Source organism: Notolepis coatsorum (assembly GCF_963971535.1).
Source record: "Notolepis coatsorum genome assembly, chromosome: 5".
In the NCBI taxonomy this organism is placed as follows: Eukaryota; Metazoa; Chordata; class Actinopteri; order Aulopiformes; family Paralepididae; genus Notolepis; species Notolepis coatsorum.
In genome coordinates, this window is record NC_140169.1 from 117,441,953 (window position 1) to 117,460,688 (window position 18,736).

At 41.8% G+C, this 18,736-nt stretch overlaps 1 protein-coding gene across 1 annotated transcript in view; it reads right to left on the reverse strand.

The window, feature by feature from the left end:
* Nucleotides 1-2,308: 2,308 nt before the first annotated feature.
* pla2g7 (phospholipase A2, group VII (platelet-activating factor acetylhydrolase, plasma)) overlaps nucleotides 2,309-18,736 on the reverse strand; it is a 30,594-nt gene continuing 14,166 nt past the window's right edge. The window contains exons 7-11 of the mRNA XM_084315078.1: nucleotides 12,739-12,852; nucleotides 12,408-12,499; nucleotides 10,785-10,955; nucleotides 4,725-4,873; nucleotides 2,309-3,730 (exon numbers count right to left, since the gene is read on the reverse strand). Coding sequence (XP_084171204.1) covers nucleotides 3,630-3,730; nucleotides 4,725-4,873; nucleotides 10,785-10,955; nucleotides 12,408-12,499; nucleotides 12,739-12,852 — 627 coding nt within the window. The 3' untranslated portion in view covers nucleotides 2,309-3,629. The remainder of the gene's footprint in view (nucleotides 3,731-4,724; nucleotides 4,874-10,784; nucleotides 10,956-12,407; nucleotides 12,500-12,738; nucleotides 12,853-18,736) is intronic.

Consider the following 18,736-nt stretch of genomic DNA (forward strand, 5'->3'; position numbering starts at 1 on the left):
GTGCTTTGGTACCATGAGGTGCAAGCATAGTCGTAGTACCCTTGAATGAGTGCTCCTGCCAGAGTCTTCAGGGTATTCTTGTTTACCAGGGAGGAGATCCGGTACAAGAATCGAGTTCGTTGATTGACTTTTTTTATTACATTGGATGCCATTTTGTCACAGGAAAGATTAGCCTCTAGGATGGAACCCAGGTAGGTAATTTCTTCTTTCCTTGTGACAATATTGTCACCCACTGTAACTGAGAAGCCGTCTGTTTTGCTGAGTTTGTTATTTGAACCGAAGAGAATGGACTCTGTTTTGCCCATGTGTAATGATAGTTTGTTGTCGGCGAGCCATATGCAGATTTTGCCTAGTTCCGAGCTGAGGGTTTTTTCAACCTGTAATTTGTTCTTGTCAGAGACCAGCAGGGCTGAGTCGTCCGCAAACAGGAACAAGTTGCAGTCACAAGCTGACGACATGTCATTTGCATAAATTAGGAACAGTAGTGGTCCTAGTATGCTTCCTTGTGGAACACCACAGTTCACTGTGAGGGGGGGGGATAGGGTACCGTTTACCTCCACCATCTGTTCTCTCCCCTCCAGGTAGGATTGTATCCAGCTCACTGATAAACTATCAAAACCAATTGCTTTTAGCTTGTCAATCAGAATGGTGTGATTGACAGTGTCGAAGGCCTTTTGTAGGTCTAGCATGACCATGCCGCAGTATTTGCCCGCGTCCACCTCTTGCTTGATGTGGTCGTTCAAATAGAGAAGGCATGTGTCAGTGGAGTGGGATGTTCTGAAGCCAGATTGGAATTCGTAGATTAGATTTTTATCCGTAAGGTACTTTTCGACCTGTTCGTATACTATTTTTTCCATGACTTTCGAGATGGATGTAAGGATAGAAACAGGGCGGTAGTTGCCTGGGTCTAATTTGCTGCCCTTTTTGTGCAGGGGTGTTACTCTCGCTATTTTGAAGTCCTTGGGGACGTGTCCCTGTTTTATGGAGAGGTTTATTATGTGTGTGATGACTGGGGTGATGGCGGCTGCTGAGTCTCTGAGGAATTTGGAGGGGATGTTGTCATGGCCAGTGGCCTTGTTCGGTTGGAGGGCTGCATTATTATAGTAGAACACGAGAGCAGTGACTGCATTATTATAGTAGAACATGATGAGAGCAGTGACTGCATTATTATAGTAGAACATGACGAGAGCAGTGACTGCATTATTATAGTAGAACATGATGAGAGCAGTGACTGCATTATTATAGTAGAACATGATGAGAGCAGTGACTGCATTATTATAGTAGAACATGACGAGAGCAGTGACTGCATTATTATAGTAGAACATGATGAGAGCAGTGACTGACTGCATTATTATAGTAGAACATGACGAGAGCAGTGACTGCATTATTATAGTAGAACATGACGAGAGCCGTGACTGACTGCATTATTATAGTAGAACATGATGAGAGCAGTGACTGACTGCATTATTATAGTAGAACATGATGAGAGCAGTGACTGCATTATTATAGTAGAACATGATGAGAGCAGTGACTGCATTATTATAGTAGAACATGATGAGAGCCGTGACTGACTGCATTATTATAGTAGAACATGATGAGAGCAGTGACTGCATTATTATAGTAGAACATGATGAGAGCAGTGACTGCATTATTATAGTAGAACATGATGAGAGCCGTGACTGACTGCATAATTATAGTAGAACATGATGAGAGCAGTGACTGACTGCATTATTATAGTAGAACATGAGAGCAGTGACTGCATTATTATAGTACAACATGACGAGAGCAGTGACTGCATTATTATAGTACAACATGACAAGTCGCATGGAATTGTTGGTTGCATTTATAGAGGCATAATATCTTTAGATTTTGAAACTATTTTGGTCTGTTTAGACATGCCAGGAGAGAATCATATTGGGTACAGATGAGTTGTCCCTGTGTAAATGCAGTCTTAGTAATGCAGAACGTGGTGCCTTTAGTTGATATGAACTATAGATGCACTGATATCAGTACTATCGGTGTGTTAATCCAGCTATGATTGGCAAGTGAAGCTGTCCCGATATTGGGCAAGTGTTTCTAAAAACCAGGAAGCAAGTTTTTCTAAACGATTTATCCTGTAAATGTTTTATAAGGCAAAGATAGTCAACATGATTTACTGAAAATCTTGGTGTTTGGATTGGTACTCTTAATTGGCAGATCCATTTAATTGTTTTTATTTGTAGTCCTTGCATTGTCACCTGAGCATGTGCGGCAGCATGGGAATTCTATTCAACATTACAAAAAAAACGAGCTGATGGAAGTATTTTATACTTGTATGTAAATGAATTTATTGGATGTCGGTAGTACAAATGAAAGTACTTCATACAGTAGTTGCAAAATGGATGTGGAAAACGTGGAAAATGAAGTGTAGAAAAGTAGAGAGGCTGTTACATTTGAGTAACTCGATGGACAGTACTGTGAATTAAGGCACATGGTATCTTGGTGCAACTGGTAAAAAAAAAGAAATCTCATTTTTCCTGAAATTTAGCATTAGTGTTCTTTCAGTGAGATTGAGGACTCGTCTTGTGTGGTTGTATTGTGTGCAAGGATGCTAGATAAATATTGGAATACATTACTCAGTCCTAATCAAATAATCAATCTAAGTCATATATATAAAAAAGTCTCCAATCTTTTTTTTTCTTAACCATTCTTCAGTTTGATTAATATCTCATTTTAGAGGCATACCACATACAACCACACTGCAAACATTTGTCTCTGATGGAATCGAATTCCGAGTCAAGAGAGACATTCATATTAAAATACAATAATAATTGCTATGCAAACATTATCTCTAGATCTGTATATACATTCTAGGAGACTTAAAAAAAATTATATCATGATTAAAACATTTCTCCCAAGAAATGTACTTGGCAATGGTCAAGATTCAACAATAGTACACATGCGTTGGTTCGTACACAACATTCAAGGCTCAGTGCTACAAATATTGGCACAGTCAATGAGTTGGGATTATTCTGTAGAGATAGCTGTCATCAGACCTGGAGCATAAAAAAACACTCCAGAATGAAGTTGTCCTTGAGCTGATTAGGGATCTGCTTCCCCGGCTCCCATCCTAACCTTAACCATTAGTTGGGAAATTACTAAACTAACTTAAGTGCAACCTGGCGCCTTTCTCTTACAAAAAATAAATGTTGTTATTAATTCCTTTGAGATATTTGCATTGCTTTTGCCTATGCCTGGGATGCAAGGTGAGCATGGTTTGCAGTTTTGGGAACCATGCCATAGGATTTCCTGCACCTGGGTCAAATGGAATGGAGCACATGCCAGCTAGACCCATAGTCTCCCAGTATCGGAGGCAGAACACAGGCCAGCTAGACCCATAGTCTCCCAGTATCGGAGGCAGAACACAAGCCAGCTAGACCCATAGTCTCCCAGTATCGGAGGCAGAACACAGGCCAGCTAGACCCATAGTCTCTCAGTATCAGAGGCAGAACACAGGCCAGCTAGACCCATAGTCTCCCAGTATCAGAGGCAGAACACAGGCCAGCTAGACCCATAGTCTCCCAGTATCGGAGGCAGAACACAAGCCAGCTAGACCCATAGTCTCCCAGTATCAGAGGTGGAACACAAGCTCAGATAGACGACTGGAGTACAGTAACGTTGGTTCCTGAAATTAGGTTTTCATCCTTCCCGTCAATCAGAAGGTCCCATTGGTTGAAGTCCTTCTGCAGACCTGCAGAAAGAAACATTTCACAGCATCTTTAGTTAGGAATGCACAGCTATAAATGCTGGTATCCAACATCCAATATATAAAACAGGTTGTCCGTATCGGAGAGTTTCACCAATACTCAAATCTGATAACGAGCCATGTGCAGCAAGTTAGAAATCAAAGCATTATCTATATTTGTGCACACGGAAGCTAAATCTCTCTAATGTAGGTAAATGGATTAGATCTGAAGCTTTTTTGTCCAATAATGATCCCGAACTAATGGTCTATCTATACGGTTCAGTACGTTTTTTTTTTTTTTTATCTTTATTTCGAACATGTAAATGAATACAAACAAAATAATAACTAAATAAAAGCAAAACATAACTCAATTTACATGTTCGAAAAGGAGTAGTAGGAAGAAGTATACACTTATTTAATCCTACCCCTTTTCCACTACTCAAATGAGTATTAATTTAAAACGTAAAAAAAACTATGTAAAACATGAAAGAAATAAAATAAAAATGTAAACACCCGTGAATATCAAGTCCCTTCCTCATCCCTGTACCTCGTGAACATCATTTCCTTATACATCAGTTTGAATTGATTGGATTAGTACTTAGTACTCGGAATCTGTATCATCAGTGAAGAAATTGGCATTGGTGCATCTTAAGCACCTCAAGTGAGATCTCTTGACAGTATCTGCATGTAAATATTATGTCACCAGAATGTGCTTTTGAGGTGCCAGCTTCTGCTCCGGCCTGCAACTGCTCGAAACTTTGGTCTCATTATCAATTGGACATTTGCAAGTTAATAATTGCTAAAAATGTCAGTCACCTCCCATGTTTATTTCTAAGTGAACGGGTAGCCTAACTGCTGATGTTGGAAGCGTACCAAGGGGCTTCGTCCAATTGAGAGTATGAATCATGAGTTGGACAGAAGCCCACAGCACCATGCCCAATACGCAAACACCCTCGCCCACTGAGCCACCAGGATGCACTGCGTCTCTTGTTCTCCTTACCAAGGTGCCTCTGCAGGAAGGCTAGTGATGCTTTGTTGCAGAGGTCTATGGCGATCTCTGGGTCTATCTCTCCCTTCAGCTTCATGAGTTTGCCGATCCAGTTGCCTGTGAGGAAGGTGAAGTCCGGGAAGCTCTGGTGGACTGTCCCCCTGACAAGGAAAAGGACGTCACCACATCAAGGAAATTATTTAAAGTTTACAAAGCACAGTAGAGTAACTGTGCATACTTGACCTGTTTTACACCAGGCTAAAAAGCTACATGTGCAGACAGAAAAGGATAATATCTGCATGCTGAATAAAAGCTCTCAAAACTATTTGACTAAAGAGCAACATCTGGTTCTACACTGGTCCTTCAGTTTCCCTGAATGGCTTGTTGGCATTATCAGTCCACATTCAAACTAAGGGCCACAGCTAACTCTACCTAAAATAAAAGCAATCGATGCATCAGACGGGATTCTTTTTGCAATTCATTTTTAGAAACTGTCCTAGTGTCTTAGCCATATCAAGCAAATTCAGTCCGATAACATTCAATTCGGAAGCTGAATGTGCAGGAGCAGAACTACACAACTAATCTATGAAGCAGCAGTGTGTTACATTGTTTTTAAAGAATGAAACGCAGACAATTCTATTTAATATTATTATCCCAGTGTGACCTCAGTGAAATCATTGGCTCCAATTGGTCTACTGTTCAGCGTTTGATGTTAGTGAAATCATCAGTTCTGATTGGTCCACTATTGTGGGGACAGACAAACGGACCGACCTTCGGGGCTTAAACCTGTGTCATGATTCTTGTGGTATAAATGGTGCAGATGGCGCGCGGTCTCTGTGAACGTCCGGTCGTTTCATGCTTCTTGCGGTCAGAGAAGCAAGAGTAGGTTCCGTCACCATAGCGACGGCAATCATTGCAACTCTGTCTGTGGCCCCTGGAAGTGTGCGACTCAGTTGCACAAGGTGCAATATCATTGCGTGGGCCGCGGCAACCTCAAGAAGAATGAAACTGGTTTCATGCTATATATAGGTCAGATTTTTTGGAATTAGCCTGAATGGTTATTCATTTGCCATGCAGAAATAAAGGAGGGGATGAGAGAGAGAGAGGGAAGGGGAGGAGAGTGAGAACAAACCATACAATGCAGGGCTGTACACTGCGATGATCTCGTCGCAAATTGCCCCTTGTTGCGAGTTGGAAATATTATTTGGGAGCAACGTTGCGAGTTGTGATTTCAACCCTTCATTCGCATTTCACTCCTAAATTAATCCATACAAATTGGATACATTTAAAAAAAAAAAAAAAAACATTAGCCTACAACCAAGGCTGTACAGTGCGACACAATGTCGTGGTGCTATGAAAGAATCTGTCGGCAATGAATGAACTTACTGCGATCACCGATAGCCTGAGTGAAAAAAAAGATTTGCGTGTGGAGTGAATCTGGGTCATGCTATATACTTGGTACTTGTAGTCTATCGTGCGATTAAAGACCATGTCCCTATCTGCGTAGTCTATACATCCAACACCAAATCCCATAATTCCTAGCAAAACGAAACTGAATGTGGCCTCTCTTCCTTTCAATATGGGCTATTGCATCGCCAAAGAAGCACCTCATTTCAATACATTTAAGACGCAAATTTTGCTCTGCAAGAACAACGGAGTGGATATCAGTCCATCTTATGACAACCACGTCCGATGTGGAGAGATGATAAGATGATGATGATTGACGTGATGATGTGATGATTGATTGACGGGGACACGGACACTTCTAACGTTCAGGTTCAGCTATGCATTAGGTGAGTAGTCCTACCGTAAGAGCCTCATACGGGTCAATTAAACCTTTTTGATTAGTCTTTCCTTCCAGCTAAGTTGGACTGAACATTTCACTGTCAAAAGCGCAGTTTGTTGTTTTTGTTCTATTAGTGATTTACACACTTTCTCAGTTGGTTCATTATAAAAGATACAAACCTGAAAACAAACGCACTTAAATGTTAAATAAAAGGACCACAGTAATGAGGCAGGAGGAACATATTTTTTTAATAATGGTAAAATTGTAAAAAAAAAATGTGCCCCTAAAAAATATTTTTTGCCCCTAAATTTCTCATTTAGGGGCAAGTGTGCCCCAAGTGAAAAAGCTTAGCGTACAGCCCTGCAATGTATGTATCAATACTTACACAACCAGTGACCAGTAAAATAAATGCAGTACTAGTTCTGGTCGGTCAATTGGGGAAATCAACCACTCATCTAAATGATTTTTAACTCATTCCCCGCCAACAACGAGTTTACTCGTTATTGGGCACCATGTGTTGAACGCCAACGAGTAAACTTGTTATTTGGTCAGTTTCTTTTTTTCGATTTTAATATTCTATTCAATGTCACGGACCTGTATGTTGCCGTTAACACATTTGGGGCCATTGGGATTAGACTGGGCCCACTCTATACGGCCAGCATATCATAACAACCTTTCATTGTGCGTGAGGCTGTTTGTAGAGCTAAATCTATACTTTATATTATTGCTATCTGTCCATTCTCATTGTCAATTGACACTATAAACCGTCCCTTCAATATGCCTTAAATAAATAATTTTTTCATCAATACGTTCCATTTTATAGCGTCTTGAATATGAACGTTATAGCAGAATGTTCTGGGGTATTTCCTGGAACGCGAGATATAAGGTGCTAAGCTAATAACGTTAAATCAAATGGCGTTTCGGCTATAGACAAGCTAGAGTTAAAACTCTAAATGCATATTGTCGGTATCATGGTCGACCATGAATTCATGAAAGGGGGGGGCGGGGGACGTCGTTTCTGATTATTGATTATTATACCAATAACGGCATTCGCCTCATTCACTGACCGGGTGGATGGCTATCAAAGCAAGGCCCAACCAAGCTGAAATTGACGTCAAATCGCTCTTACCTGTGGCCGGTTGGACTGCAAAAAGGATTTCCCAGTTATCGATTGCCATCTGGTAGATCCATATGTCAATTGGCTGATGCTATATTCCTTTACTGCATACTGAATTCAGCGTCCCAAAAACTATTCCAGGCGATCGGCTACACTCATAGCTTTAGGCTAACAGAAAAGTCCATTTATAATAATAATTAAAAAAAAAACTGTCTGTAACAGGGAACACTGCATTATCGAGACAGCGCCCCTACGAAGATCTGGCCGGTAATGCACTTTTCCGAATTCCAAGAGTAGGGTAAATCTGCAGTGCCGCTCGGTGACATTGAGTAGGATATTACAATGGAATAAAAGCCAAAACAACCTTGCCACGTATATATACGTGGTTGGCCCTTTAACCCTTTCTCTGCCACGCTTATGTACATCCTTATACCATCCTCTGCCAGCTCTATTTGTCTATGGAGAAGTTCCCCTTCTTTGCAGGGCTATAACTTTTTAAATTGTATTGCTAAATTGACATTACTATGGCCCATTCAACGTCAATTATCTATCGTTTAGGATGTAGCAACGTTCTACTTTTTCATTCACATATTCATACTAAAATACGGTCTAAAGTATAAATATGTTTTTATCGTTTTCTGCAGCATTCTGCAGAACGTGATTTATAGCCCTAAATGCATTATATTGATGATCAAATACAGTTTGATAGCGATCGGCGCCAGATAAAAAATTTCAAATGTACGTGCTTCTAGAAGTTACTACTTATCATCTGATGTTGACCGGATGGGGGCGGGGTCGTTTATAATTCCGTGGCCAACGTTAGATGATTCATGTAGTGTGGGTGATATGATCATCAGAGCAGTTTGTATCGAACACTGTAAAAATAAATGCTGAAACTTACCCCAGTCTCCTCGGGCCGTTGGGCGATGAGCGTGGAGCAAAAAGATTGCTATTATGGGATGTTGAAATATGCGATCCATCTCCAGGTTGTATAATAGTATATACGTCCAAATCATGTTGTTTATTGAGTTAGGGTGAGCGATCGATTATCCAGTGTGTCAAGATGGAGTCCCGGGAGCTATAGCGAGTGGTCGGACCGAATTTGGATGAGCACCAGTTTCCGGTTTGCTGTTTGGGCGATCCGCCGTTCGGCCACCAGATGGCGCTCTTGAACCGTTGGAGAGTTGAGAGGGGATCAACAGTAGATCTCAAGTCTCCGCGGGAGAAATATGATTGCCATCACAGATTTTTGAAATATTGATCTCAATGACGTGTTATGGCGTCATTGGCAGATTAAGCATGGCGAGCAATGACGTGTTACGGCATCCTTGGCGATTAAAGGGTTAAGCATGGCGCCGAAACACGTATATATGCGTGGTTGGCCCCGAATGTGTTAAAAGGCATACTGGGACCCCGAGGGTGCAGTACCGGCCAGATCCGGCTAGGTGGCAGTATCGAGAGTGCAGTAAACCCTGTTCCAGACCGTGTGTTACGTTTAAATCCCACTGGGTGCTAAATTTAGATGGAGCCGAGTAAATCGCTTCATCCGACCACTTCGAAACGCATCTGGCACACTCTATCCATAAATTGTGCCAAATTATGTCCGGGACCAGATGGACACCAATACTGGAAATCGCGATCAGACAATTGGAATATTCTTTTTGGAATACCCCCGACCAAAGGTAAGGACTATCTGACATCAATTTCAGCTTGATCCAACAATGTTTTCATATCGATCCAGCTGATTAGCGTCTGTAGTGTTCAACAAGAAAGCCGTTACTGGCCATCAAAGCATAAAATAACGACCCCCCCCCCCCCTTTCATACATTCATGATGAAACATAATACCTATTATATACATTTTATTTGGAAATAGTAGTGTGTCCAGGCAGCCTGTAGCTGTTCCGCAACCGCTCCTACTTCCGGGGTAGGCCTGATTGGCCCCGACAGGCACGTGACCCGCCGCGGCCACGCCCCGCGGCAGCCCCAGGAGCAAGCACGCTACTGCTGGAGTTCGCTTCGCCTTTCACATCGCTGCCGTTGGCGAAAGCAGACAAATGAATGACTAATTCGGTCAGAAATAACGTAACTAATAACGTTAGTAAGCACTGCTTATATGCTTATTATGTCTGCGGGGTACAGTAAACGTTTCTCCCGGTACATTCTGAAGAGCACACCGCTGCCTGTATGTTGGAGAACCAGCGGTCTTCCTCACTCGAGTGAGACTAAAGCCGTGCACTGCACAGTCTCTAACAGTGTAACAGTAAGAAGCATTTTGGATAAAAGTATTCTGTACTTCTGTATGACAACAATGTATGCCTTTCAAATGTTAAATGATTAAATGATACACAGCGAAATCTACGCTCTCGCCTCTCATCCTGCTTGCGAAGCCAACTCGCTTATGTCTGCGGGGTACAGTAAACGTTTCTCCCGGTACATTCTGAAGAGCACACCGCTGCCTGTATGTTGGAGAACCAGCGGTCTTCCTCACTCGAGTGAGACTAAAGCCGTGCACTGCACAGTCTCTAACAGTGTAACAGTAAGAAGCATTTTGGATAAAAGTATTCTGTACTTCTGTATGACAACAATGTATGCCTTTCAAATGTTAAATGATTAAATGATACACAGCGAAATCTACGCTCTCGCCTCTCATCCTGCTTGCGAAGCAAACTCCAGCAGTAGCGCGCTTGCTCCTGGGGCTGCCGCGGGGCGTGGCCGCGGCGGGTCACGTGCCTGTCGGGGCCAATCAGGCCTACCCCGGAAGTAGGAACGGTTGCGGAACAGCTACAGGCGTCCAGGCAAGAAACGCCAACGCTTATAGTAGAATACACGTAGTGCCCTCCCTATAAACCAGCTTTTCAGGAATTATCCCGGATCACTCAAAACTACTTATATTCACCACGGGATAACGTATGCATGAAAGAATTATCTCTTTTTTTGCATGTTCGACGGAAGAAAGTCACTGTCAAATGATTATAGTATTGTCTCCATAGCTATAATATAGAATATAGATATAGCTCTACAAACAAGGTGACGCACTCCTATCTTTAAAGCGTGGCATAGCTAGAACGGGACCAGGCTAATCCCTGGCACTGAATGAGTTAAGAGTTGACTTTTGGGAGATTAAACTGTTTATGTAGGTCACAAACAATTTGTGAAGGCTATCGTACCTGATGGTGATCATTTTCCTCTGTATGACGGCGGAGTCCAGCTTCCTCATGCGGCTTATGTTTCCTGCCCACTGGAACTTCTCAGAGTTGATGAAGAAGATGGGCTGCTTGACCCGGGGGAAGATCTCCTCATCCAGGGGAAACATCCAGGCATCCAGGGCTATGCCACACCTGAGGACAGAGGACACTAGCTTGTAAACAAGAATATTCTCCAAAGCCTAGACAATACAGAACTTGTTTGCCATGGTATTTGACTGAATCTCGTTGTTAAAGAACCCAGGGCGCGTATCGCAAAGAGTAGGGGGTTCCCCGACATTCCTGGCCAAATTCCCCATCAGGCCTCTGACATCAAGGCAACCTAATCATCGCTTCCCCTTAATTGGCTGATATCAATCCCTGTCTCCTGAGCCGTTCAGCCATTGTGTAGTGTGATGTGTGCCTGGTGCCAGTGTATGGCAGCCATTGAGCCTGCGTAGCCCAATGTTTGGTGCTACCAGCGTTTTTGAGTGTCTAGAAAAGCGGTATATAAATGGAATTAATTATTATTATGGTATGTGCTACATGACATTTGCCACAATGCCCATTTACTCCTCATGAACACGTCCTATTTACACCAAACCTGATGCCCATATTTGCCCCCTGACAGAAAAAGTGTGCAACATTGGGCGGCTACGTGGCGTAGTGGGCAAGGCGCTCGCCACGAAATCTGGAGACGCTGGGCTTGCCTGTTCGAGCCCAGCGCTCCACATTTGCTTTCAGTTTAGCTGGTCGTCCGTACTAATACACATTGGCGGTATTAGGGGGTGGGAAACTGATGGGTGGGGATCAGGCGTTGTGGACAACGACTCCTACAGGTCGGTTGGTGCGCCTGCGCAGTAGAATCAGGAAGTGTCGGGGGCAGCGTGAGCCTCGCCACTGAGAGATCGAGCTGCGCAGGTGAAAAGATGCGACTGCTGTTACCTCAAGTACCGGAGGGGACTTGTGCTATGTATGACTTAGTCCACATTGCAGCCGGCTTGTGGGAGGCAAGAAACGGCGTTCGTGACAGGGGAGGGTTGAATTGGATGATACGAAATTGGGATGGGAGAAAATATAGAAAATGGGAGAAAAAGTGGATAAAAAAAAAAGTGTGCAACATTTTGTCATTCCATGGTGGTGCTTTTCAACATTAAATGTAAAATGTATAATGCTGAAGGTGAAGCACCTATCAAGGCAGCACTGAAGAAACACAAACGGACTGCCTTGATAAAGAAGCTAACATTATCCAACTAGCTAACCATTAGCTAGCGAACGTCGGCCATCTTGGCTAGCTAACGTCCCATCAGCCTGAAAAACAAACTATGTGGTGGAAATAATTGTATATGAACTGAAAAATAAGTAACTATAATCAGCCCGGATTACATGCAGAAAATGTGTAATTAAATTATAGTTACATCTGGCAAGGAAGCTTGATACATTTGTTTATTTTTTATAAAAAAAAGAGGCAATTTTCAACCCCCAGCCTCGAAAGCAGGACAGATGGGGTTCCCCTTTCTCAATACAGACCCCTGCCATCGCAATCCATACCTCATCTTCCTAGAAGGTTATTCAAAATGTTTAACTTTTTTAATATACTGTACATACTTGAACTTGACCTCTTTGCACAGTGACTCAATCACTGTCGCTCCCCCAAAGGAATGGCCCATCGCAGCTATCCGACACAGGTCCATGGAGTTCTGTTGATGAGGCCAAGATGAAAGATTTTACTCAGTCCTTGTGATACGGCACTAGTTGTATACCGAGTCCGACTACCCATCAAAATCATTTTTAAGTCATTTATTAAGGAAATAACTGAAGTAAATTCAATGGAAATACATTCTAGTGATATTGTCTTTTTTTGGTTTTGTTTACTTCAATGTTGACGTCTCAACTAAATGTGCTCCACAAGAGCACTATATATCAACTGATCAGTCACCTCCAATGTCGTCCAGTCAAACTTTGTCAGCAACACATTTTGCACTGCAACCCCTGAGTTGATTTCAATGAGTTTATCCAAAGCCCTGATGCATTCGTCCGCTCTCTGTTTCACCTGCAGAAGACGAGGAGAGAGGACAGAGTTCAAATTAAAACTATGACGATGTTCACTAATCTCCCAGTATTTCTTTCTGAAATGCAAATGAGAAATATTTTCATTAAAACATTAAGCTAAATAAAAGTGGTGTGCTCTCATTTGCAGTTATATTGAACCCCTAACCCATTATGTGTTATGTTGGAAAGAGGAGAATGACAATGTTTTTATCGTTATCATTTCTATTCTAATATCACCTTCAAAATATATAGAGGAATAATATTCTAAATGTATCATATTGTTTATGAAAGTCTAGACACAGCTTCGGTAAAATACAACAAAAACCACAAATTACCAAGAAATCAACATCACCCACATGGAAAATGGGCAATTATAACTTCTGACTGAAAATATCACAAATGACCACGTTGAAAAAATATGAAATGGCTGAAAAATCTTTAACACATTGCTCCATAAACGGCGTAAGTCGTTATTGCCTGCCATGCGTTGAACGCCAACAACGGCGTAAATCGTTTTTGGGATCAATATTTAATTTTATCGCCATGGCATTCATAATTCATCCAGCCTCTCTCCGGACTGCAGCAGCACCCTGTCTGAGATTGCAACGCCTCAATACCGCCGCCTGGTGGATGGTCGGGCGAGTTACACTCATGCTAAACCGGAAGTGGCGATCGGTGCGTCGAGGAAATTCCTCCGGCAGTACTATCTTGTTACGTGGATCAATATACACACTCGAGTGCATTTGGATCGCTTTCTAAACGCAATAATCGATATGATTCCGCCGTTTATTGCGCCATACAAACCGGAAATGGATCTAGGAGATCGGCGTCAAATAATTGGGATATTTTTCCTCCGTCTCATCAGTGAATGGTAAGAGGAATATAATGTTATTTTCAGCCTGATTGTTTATTCATTTCAATGCAAACCCATACTAAATAAAGCCGTTACTGACGATAAAGGAATTATAAACGACCCCCCCCCCCCCTTTCCTTCACTCATGATGAAGCATAATGTATACCGATCATTTTTTTACAATAAAATGTCATACAAATCTTAGTCAAACCTTTAGTATTATGGATATTAAACATGCTGGCAGAGTATTGTCGTGAACATTTTAATTGAATAAAGAAATTCCCTATCCATAGTCGCCGTGGGAAGAGATAAAATAAAAAATTAAATCTGTGCACGGAGACCAGCAACAATTTTTCCGAACAGAAACCCATTGGGGGGTGCGCGAGCTAGGTCGGGAGGTGACAGGGGGTGCACGGCCAAAAAAGTTTGGGAACCGCTGTTCTAGACGGTATTAACACAACAATGTATGAATGATAAAATATAACGTTCCCACATCCTGAAGGATAGATAATCGATGTTGAATGGGCCATAGTAATGCATATATAGCTATAATATTTTAAGTTATAGCCCTGCAAAGAAGGTAAACATCTCCATAGGGTTACAGTGATGGCAGACTGGGTATAATGATTGGCACAATGTGTTAAGTGGTTTGAATGAAATACCACTGCATTGCACTAATGCACATTTGACACTGGTTAAAGGGGAACTATGCCCATTTTCAGAATTCATACATGTTATTCCTCTGGTCTAAGACGGTACAAAAGTATTCGAGCAACTCTCAAATCCAAAAACACGAGTGCTAAAACTCAAACTTGTGATAAATGTATAAAGTCTGAAGATGTTTATAGATTACACAGAGCACCCAGGGCAATGTTCTGAGTTCATGCTGTAGTTTCAAGTTTCTCAAGTTTCAAGTTTCTTTAATAGTTGTCATACAGAAGTACAGAATACTTTTATACAAAATGCTTCTTACTGTTGCGCTCCAGAGACTGTGCAAGACAAGATAAGTATGAAATAAAATAACATAGTAAAATTAGAAGTAAAAAAATGAGGTCACAGTGTTCAGTTTAGACATATGTACAATGTTCGATGCAGAATAGACATAGTTACCATACAATATACAATACTGTGCAGTGTACTAATATATAATACTATATAGTGCAAGGCAGAAATGGAGAAATGGGACGAGGTGCAATTTAGGTACAATTCACAGTAGGTGTACGAGTTGTAGTGCAAATCCTTTATCAATAAATATAAAGTGTAAGTGTGTTTGTGTGATCTAAAGTGTGGAGAGTGGGTGCTGCAGTGTGTTGTTTGTTTGAGTGAGTGTGGGTGTGTGTGCTGTGTGCATTTGATGGTTGTTGCATAGTGATTATTGTTCGTTTAGCGATTATTGTTCGTTTAGCAGCCTGATGGCCTGGGGATAGAAGCTTCTTCTGAGTCTTTCTGTGCTCGCCTTAAGACTCCGGTATCGCTTGCCTGACCGCAGCAGTTCAAAGAGGCAGTTGTTCGGGTGGCTCGAGTCCTTAATAATTCTCTTAGCCTTCCCCTTGCTCCGCTTGTTGTAAATGTTCTGGAGGGTGGGAAGCCCCCCTCCAATTGTGCGTTCGGCTGAACGTGTCACTCTTTGTAGTCTGCTACGGTCTTGTGCAGTGCTATTCCCAAACCAGGAGGTGATGTTGCCGGTCAGGATGCTCTCTATTGTACATGAGTAGAAGTTCCTAAGGATCTTCTGACTGACTTGGAACTTCCTTAGGCGCCTGAGGAAGTAGAGGCGTTGTCGTGCCTTCTTCACAACACTGTCAATGTGTGTGGTCCATGTCAAGTCCTCGGATAGGTAGGTACATTATCTTGTTTCAGAACAGAAAACACTACATAGAATAAAGCTCATTTGGATATTAAAAGGAAAACATGTCTCCCATTCATTGTTTATGGAGCAGCTCCAAACTTTATACTTGGTTCTAAGTTTGATTCTTACTTCTCTGGTTTCTGGCTTTGTGAGAGAGTAGCTCATGTTCACAAATATTGATTGAACTGTCTTAGACGATGGAAATAACATTCAAATTTTTCATTTGAGTGGTGTTCCCCTTTAATATGAGTCATGTTCAAATTGTACAGTAGGTCAGCTGAACGCCAGCTGACACAGTCCAGCTGACATTCACTCTAAACCCACTTTCTAATGATAGACTTCTTTCAGTTCCTGCTCCAATTCCACCTCTGAACATCTGCAATACATTACAAGGTTCCCAGCCTTGGACAAAGATACATTTCCAGACATGGCCATGACAAACTACAGTGGAGCATTTAAATGCCCTAAGAAAATTTTATAAATTCTATAACTTGACCTAGGAAAATTCCATGACTTTCCCGGTTTGAAATACTGACAAATTAAAGGGAAAACCTGAATAAATGAGTGGAGAAACATACTAAATGCAGATGATTCCATACAGGTGTACTGCGTGATACAATCAAGCAATTAACATCATATCATGCTCTGTGGCATAAAAATGCTGTGGGAGACCGACGTGTTAGATGGCGCTCTCCACCGCCATCATCAAAACGCCAAATGAGGGAATATCTTTTGGAAGAATGGTGTTCCATCCCTCCAGTAGAGTTCGAGAGACTTGTGGAATCTATGCCAAGGCACGTTGAAGCTGTTCTGGCAGCTTGTGGTGGTCAAACTAAGACACTTGGTTGGATGTTGGTTTTTGCTTTAAATGTCACTAGTCTGTATATACTGTACTGTACGTGAGTTTGAGAAGTGACGAAATCGCTGGTACTTAACTCTTTAAATGCCATGCCTGGTTTTCCATTTTACCGCTTGAATGCCACCATCCGCGCCAATGTTAACGTTAATATCGCCTAATCTATGTTTTAAATTATGGCTATGTGTCTAATCTGCCCATCGCATTATCAAAGACTATGTTCCAGACAGTGCTGTGAAGGCAGATTGTTTTTTTATCGCGTCGTTGCCGTTTCAGAGCAGTTAGAAAAGCCCCCGTTTTGATATAAAAAACAACTCATTCTGGAGCATTCTATGAAAATCGTCTTTTAGTGGAATATTCCACAACGTTGATATTCGTCGGCCTTTTTATGAATCGTTTTCAAATAAACGCTAGATGATCAATATTATACGTGCACGCACGCACATTACGGCCGCGCGCGGACAATCGCCTTGTTGATTTCCTCTCGGACTTTTACAGTGAAAACGAAAGAAGAGATTTCACAAAACAGCTTATAACTTCATCAAAATTACTCTGATTATCCTACCACTGATAACATAGAGTCCTTACCTGACATCAGATGGTATCCAACTGGTATATTCCAATTCCTGATCACCATTCGAAAAAATCGATACGTGTATGGATCCAACGCGACACAGTGGTTCTCCATGATCCGCGGAGATCTGAGGCTCCAGAATGAACTCTAGTAACCCCGGCTGGATCAGTGAACTGGAAAATGTGGAGTACCGGATTTTTTTCCCCATTCATTTTCATTGAGTCCATTCCAAAATCACTTATGTCATCTGGGAGACGACAGGGGGCGCTTTTTTCCACAGTGATCACCGGCGCAGCTCGGCAATACTCGGGTAGGCTCGGGTGATGCAATAATTTTTCAGACCGCAAAAAAAAAAAAAAAAAAAAAAATCCGAGAAATCTCGTGAGTGGCTAGCAACCACCTATAAAAAAACACGAGAAATCTCGTGAGTGGCACTGAAAGAGTTGGATCGAATATTCACCCCTTCAGAACGTTGATCGGCTCAGCTGACCGACAATAAATCAAAATGACACCATTCACCATCATAGCCTATATAATAACAGCATTGCATTGGCCTATCAACCGGCTTTAATAAACAAACAAACAGTAGCATGTGCATATTTTAGATCAATTAGGCTATGAAAATTAGGCTGCCTCTAAATATAAAAAGGAATTAAATAAGTGTTTGCTTCAATAAAAAAAAAGGCATTTTATATTGAGTATAATTTTTTTTTCTTTTTTCACAAAACGAATAATCGATTGTGAAAAATGTAATCGATCTTAATAACTGAATGACTTTGAATTTTTGAATATTCTATCCCATCCCTAATTCATACATATATTTATTTATTGGGTTGTTGTGGGGTTATTGGTGTTGCTGGTTGTTTGGTAGGTTAATTAATTGATGTGTAGCACCTGTTTAGTTTAGTTAATTAATTAGTTAATTAATTATGTGTGGCACCTGTGGAGGAGAAGGAGGAGGAGTCCAGGTGTTCATGAGGGCTGCGTGGCCCAAAGAAGTGGTTCTTGCCCTGTATGGTTACACTGACTGACGGAAGCCCTGTGAGTGCATTGTTAGTCTGTCATTCTGTGTCGGGCTTGACCTGCTTAAAGGTTACAGAAGGTAACTAGCGAAGTGCCGCACAGTAAGTGTTTATCATCATGACGTTATTGTGGAACGCATCTGATATTCAAGGTAGTATATAGTATTTTTGTTATTTTGATTTATGTCACGGTTTTTAATGTCACCTCTGCACCTTGGCTGGGCAATAAAGCAACACCAACACCTTTTATTCCGACTACGCCATCATTTGTGGGAGTTTGGAGGGGAGTGAAAACTCACACCTCAGAAATACTGCTCTTCTAAGTGGAGCACTTCTGCCTTTCATGCTGGCAAGCACAGGACTCGCCGTTTGAAACCAGGTAGGTTTCACCCAAGGAGAGGAATTTCTATATCGTATTAGCTGCCGCTCAGCGTCAACTGCACATATCTCACTTAGTGCATATGCACTGAATAAAAACTCACAAATGCACCTTTACATACCAACATCCGTCTGGCCACACCCCATCCGCTACCTACATAAGCAGGTGTGTGGCCACACACTCGCCTCCTTCACTTTCACCACAAGAGTGCCTGTATACCAATCACTTGACAAGGGTATTTAGCTGAAGAAAGTTGAGTTAAGTGTTCACATTGTTTCTTGCTTTTTTCTTTCTCTCATACTTTTAAAAGAAAAAAGCTGAGCTATAATGTTTACCTCGGGGGGTCGCGCTA